Source organism: Camelina sativa, chromosome 10 (genome assembly GCF_000633955.1).
Source record: "Camelina sativa cultivar DH55 chromosome 10, Cs, whole genome shotgun sequence".
Lineage (NCBI taxonomy): Eukaryota > Viridiplantae > Streptophyta > Magnoliopsida > Brassicales > Brassicaceae > Camelina > Camelina sativa.
This window is the reverse complement of record NC_025694.1, coordinates 613,746-619,441: the sequence shown is the minus strand read 5'-3', so window position 1 is coordinate 619,441 and position 5,696 is coordinate 613,746. Positions and strand designations below refer to the sequence as shown.

Below are 5,696 nucleotides of genomic sequence, written 5' to 3'. Positions count from 1 at the left end.
ACATAAACTGGTTACACTGAGGCGAACAGAAAAGTGACCTGTAAAGCAGGGAAAGAGTATCTGATGAATAGAGTTTGGCAGTGACCCCACAATGCGATTCTCTCTTCTGGAACATCCCAAAGGAATTCTTTCCATTCTGCAACCATGGATTCTGCCTATATTGAAAGCAGATACGAAGTTCTATCAAGATTGGACAGTCAGGGAATCCCTAAACATAATTAGAACCAGTGGCGTACATCAAAAACAAAGCAGCTATTTATCAAATACAACGAAAACGTATATACTATAGGGCGCCAGATCTTCTATTATGTGGAACCAAATTAAAGTAACATTTCAACTCAATAAGGAAAGCTGTGCAATTTTGTATTGACTGTGTAAAACCGTGCCTTGCGAGGGAAAATGCCTAGTTCCTTCTTGACATCACATTTCTTTTGAAGTTATATTAAGAAAAGGATCACATATTTCCTACACTACTGCAATTGTGATTCATCCTTAAGTTAAAAACCCTCTACAAAAGCAATTCGCATGGGACAGTGTATGACCACCATGCAGTGCAAGCGAAGTCGTCAGCAAGGGGCATACAAAATAGCATGGGAAAATCAGCCAGAAATAGCTAATTGGTCGAGAATAGTCTCAGACCATAATTTTAAGTTGCTAGGCCTTCAGAATCCAAGTGACCAGAAACTTTCTGGAAGTTCAAGTATAAGATAAGTGCCAAGAAGTTTTGTTACCTGGGTTTCAGTAACATGATGAACAGAGGATGTCCAAGTGGCACCAATGGTTTCAAGTTGCTTGGCCCAATTTCGTGCTTGCTCCCACTGCCTGTTCTTTTCTAAAGCTGTCAGAAGAGAGCCATCGTCAAGGGCCTCATTTCCTAAGTCAAGATCATTCTCCCGGAGTGATGGCTCAGCCAAGTTAACTTTCCAATAAAGACGCCGATAATATGTTGCCGCAGATCCCCCATCACCAAAATCAGTTGCAGCAAGAAGTTGCAGTAAGCATCTTTTCTCATATGGAGATGGACAAGTTGACAAAACAGCATCAGCAGCTTTTACAGCTGTTCTGCTGATCCAAGATGCCCCAAAATTGACATCTTTAGCTGTATTTGACTGAAAATGCATTGATTCCTCTTTAACTCTAGCCCAAAAAGAACCCAGATGTGCTGAAGCTTCAGAGAGGCGCATTTGAGAAAATGCCTGCAGAAAAGAATAAAGACAGCTCAAAATCCTATGAAGATACCTGCATTTACCCGGCAGAAAAAAAAGAGGGAGTAGAAACTAAGTATTTGACAAAATAATAATAAGTAGTAAAAACCCAAAGCATTTTACAAATCTAAGTCCAGATCTTCCATTTCCTCCTCAGACCCAATCATAAGTTCTGAAGTATTCCATCATCAGGTTTCTCCCACAGAAAAACAGATAAAAATGAAGAAAGTGGATGGATTCATGGTGAACAAGAACCAAACAGATCAGACCCATGAATATATATCGTGTCAAAAAAGTTACTGTAAACAAACAACCAAGGGGCCAGTAAAAACAGAGGGCAAATAGTGGGTTAAAATGTAAGACAAACCTGTAAAGCACGGACAAATGGCAGTAGAGAGCATGAAGGGAGGAACAATTCAAAAGCTTTTAGCAGAGGAAGAAACAAGCGTTGTTCACAAAGCACTGCGACCATTTTTGATAGAGACGCATGCTCATCAGACGAATCATCATTAACACTACTATCTTCAGCTTTTGAATCTTCTGTAGCTTCTGTTCTATGTGAACAAAATGTTTTACCAGCAGAGGTGTTTAAACTATTGGCTGAAGTCAACAAATCCACAGATGTATGTGCAGTAAGTCGTCTCCGTTTGGTATTCCTCCTATTGTAATGAAACTGGACACCTCTAACATCCGTTGGCAAGGAATTTGTAGATACAACGGCTGCTGCTATATTTTCTGCTATTTTAGTAGTTATATCGTTCACCTTGATAGACGATGTTTCCCTGAAACGAATGATCTCTATTAGAGCCAAGACAAGAAAAATATGCATCTTTATATCCCAGAAAACATATTAAATATTTGAAACCCTCAATGTATAGATTTCAAATGCAAGAAGATAGTAAATGGCTAGAATAGAAGATGAATTCTGATACGCCCAACCCAATTGAAATTCTGTAATTAAATTTCGTCACACCTGGCTGCAGTAATTTCCAACCAAACTGTTATGCATGATAAAGGAGCAACATCCGGAAAGCATGATGCTATGAGGGCCAATATAGACCATGATAACTCCTTAGCTTTCGATAAAAGGTATCCCCCAGGATTCTTTAGCTTCTCAGAGTAAGCCAAAACACGAAAGAGTTCACCAGAGACATAAGCTCCATCCTCTGTCGAGGAACATGTAAAACCTCTGCCTATGTCATCTGAGTACGATATGGTAGCTTTCTTTTTTGAGTTGGCATATCTCAAAACCGTCAGTATGTGAGCTTTTAAGCGTTGATCACCAAACTCCTTTGATGCCTGACAGATTAAAATATGACATATAATCGTAATATAAAGCTTGTAACACAAAACATTACGTTACTGTTTGTGTTTTCTGAAACCAGTGAAGAGCCATACCACATTGAGCACCGTATCAAATGGGTATCCTCCAAGCTGCGCTTCAGATAAAAATCCAACCTGATGTTTACAGACATCAGATTATATAGCTCAAGGGTAAGAAACGAAAAGGTAAAAAGAATTATCATGAAGCATACCCAATCATTGTCCCTTGCTAGTATGGCAAGATACTTGGTGCTCAGAGGAATCTTATGCATCTGACAAAAAAGGGTAACTAAACTCCAATGCAAGCTAGCAGATGTCTGCTGAGACCGCAGTTCAGACCCATCACCATCACCTGTTAACAGCCAGTAACCACTTGTTTTTCTATCTGCTCCAACCGCTGGAAGACTAGCTTGTTCCAGGTGATGAAGAACAAGCATTAGCGGAAGACCCGGTTGAGTGCCAGAAATACTGTTTGGATTATATTTTTGCTTCGACACGCTTGAGATATCAGGATAAGCATATTCATTAGCAAGGGCCCTAGCTAGGGACCCCATTAGATCACCTTCACTAGATACCGCATGAAACATAGAGCCCTTGAGAGATTTTTGTTGTGCCATATCCACATTGTCATTTGATTTGTAGAAGGATGATATCCTTCTCAAGGATGCCACGTCAATTCGAAGCATGCTAGCAGATAAACCACAAAGCTCAAGAAGGAAGGCACATGAAGCCACCAACACAGAATCCCCGAAGTGTGTTACAGCAAGTGGTATGACCTGAAAGAAAAAAAAACAGTCATGACATAACAGACAGCAACTGAAAAAACCATAAAAGCGTTGAGGTAGAATGAAATTAAAGTTAGAAACTGTAAGGTGACCAGCACGTACAGATGAAAGAAGTGACTCATCACTTTGCGTCAGAGGTGCAAGTAGCATTGGAACATCTGACTGCATATTTCTTTGTCCATGTAACGAAGAGCCAGATTGATCTTCCAACTTTAGCTTTTCAACTCTATGTTCGAGGAAAGCATTAAATGCTGCGAGTGGCCGTCCACGGTACAGGAAGTGCTCAAGTCCAAGCTCGGTTCCCTAATTTTGGTTCAACATATGCGTTAGTAATGATTATATAAACTCTATCAGTCAGCGAATATACAACGCTAACTGAAATGTTGGATGAACATAAGATGACAACCTTTCATCAAGATAATTCTGTAAAAAGAAGATATTGACATGAAAGTAAATTGATAGGAAACTATTGAGCAACTAAAACAGTTAAAGCATCCACAAAGGTAAGATCGTCAACAGGTTAGAGAAATAGGACTACGATAAAAAGATAGTGCCACCTCAGTTTTTGTGTGATGCAGTTCCTCTTCGATGTGCTTCTGAATGATAGCTTCCCAAGATATGGCACTTATCTCAGTAGGATCGTCGACATTTATAAAGAACTCAACACCTCTATGCAGTAGATATTCCCCTGTAGGATATCCTGAGAAAGACAGCCATCCAAGAGGTCCCTACGAAGAATACTTTCCGGTATAAGAGACGCGCAAATACATTCTAAGCTAAAGAATTCTGTTGAGCAGATAAATTTCAACTACTAATAACGAGCAGGTGTGTAAACTATATCAGTAGCCAATTTTAAGTAAAATCTATATATGTGCTCGCGAATTCCCTGGGGCATATAATTTTCAGAAGAACACATAAGACTCACACATCAGAAATGGATACCTGGATATAAAGCTGAACTAATCTACGAACCGCCTTAGGAAACCAACAAGGCAACATCTGCAAAAGTGAGGTATCACGTGCAGTTGAGAAAAATACGCCGTCACGCCAATTCAGATACTCCGACAAAACTGATAAATTACAGTCAGAGAGAGTAAGTGCTCAATATAAACAGAATAAAATAAAAAGTGCGGTGGATCAGGCTTTACCATTCTTAGTCTTGGTCCGAAAAAGGTTCCCAGATATATCTTCTCCAAGACAAGCACTAACGAGCTTACTCCATAAGGTAGGGAACCTCTGAAGAAAGGATCTCAAATTCTCCAATGTGCACTGCGCAGAAGAGTTACTGTGCCTGTTCACACTGCCAGAACTCAAGGATTTTTGAATTGGCACCGGAGCACACATCATAGTTGCTAAAGCTGCCATTTCTCCTGCCCCTTCGGCAATGTCATCAACAGTACAAACAATTTCATCAATCTCTGGAACACTGGGTTCACCGTTTGGTGCCATACTACGTGACATAATTGCACGTGCATTTGAAAATGAAGCATCATACTCCCGGCCCTTGATCCTGGAGAGCAGCAACCATTTTGCCCAATGAGAATCACCCTGGATACATTAAACAGATTCTTGGCATTCTCAGAAATTTAGTTTTCAAAAGACAAACCAAAAGGCGTAGAAAGAACAGACATATTAACACAAATATTTTATGGACGTGGAATGCACTTACAACAGCTTCCTGCAATGAACTGAGTGAATCATTATCTAGGACCAATTTGTGATGATCAAGGTACAGATCCAGAAGGTTGGGCAGATTATATTGTGTGCAATAATGTATGAATAGCTTGTGTACAGCATTCAGGGTATCAACATTTTCTCCTCCCTTCTTTATGGACAAACAGAGATCTAAGGATGGCCTACAAGATTCCTCCTTAAATGAAACTTCGCAATTACCAAGGATGACACCTGCCCGAGCCAGGAGATATACTACATCTAAAGCGTTTTCCCAATATTCTTTCAAAAATATAAACTTTCTAGCAAGTTCCTGCTCCATGAGTGTTGTTAGCCAGAAGGAGCACCGGATATCTGCAGGCAACCTAAATATCTTGATATAAGGAACATCCAGAAGTACAGCATCCACTTCTTCAATGGAGCATATATACTCGCTACGGGAAGAAATGGAATAATTTACGCCGGGAGACTGCTTCGGACAATCCAAAGCAATTTGTAAACTTCCATCATATAATACATCATCAGGAATGAGATCCAACAGCTTAACGACTTCATCCCAGTCATTGTGACACATATAATACTCGAGCTGGGAATCCCATGGAACATGAACACCTATGACTAAAGGCTGATCCAAGACTATCTGCACAAAAAATTCAAAAAGAAACATTACTAAAACTAAAACATGCAGACATTGCTTGAAACGAACAAAAAA

At 39.9% G+C, this 5,696-nt stretch overlaps 1 protein-coding gene across 2 annotated transcripts in view; it reads right to left on the bottom strand.

The window, feature by feature from the left end:
• LOC104716225 overlaps positions 1 to 5,696 on the bottom strand; it is a 21,419-nt gene that overhangs the window by 6,790 nt on the left and 8,933 nt on the right. For both annotated transcript variants that reach the window (XM_010433612.2, XM_010433613.2), the window contains 10 exons: positions 4,462 to 4,604; positions 4,256 to 4,383; positions 3,871 to 4,041; positions 3,416 to 3,616; positions 2,741 to 3,304; positions 2,604 to 2,663; positions 2,179 to 2,504; positions 1,573 to 1,987; positions 732 to 1,196; positions 39 to 155 (listed from right to left, as the gene is read on the bottom strand). In XM_010433612.2, the coding sequence (XP_010431914.1) occupies positions 39 to 155; positions 732 to 1,196; positions 1,573 to 1,987; positions 2,179 to 2,504; positions 2,604 to 2,663; positions 2,741 to 3,304; positions 3,416 to 3,616; positions 3,871 to 4,041; positions 4,256 to 4,383; positions 4,462 to 4,604 (2,590 nt within the window). The remainder of the gene's footprint in view (positions 1 to 38; positions 156 to 731; positions 1,197 to 1,572; positions 1,988 to 2,178; positions 2,505 to 2,603; positions 2,664 to 2,740; positions 3,305 to 3,415; positions 3,617 to 3,870; positions 4,042 to 4,255; positions 4,384 to 4,461; positions 4,605 to 5,696) is intronic.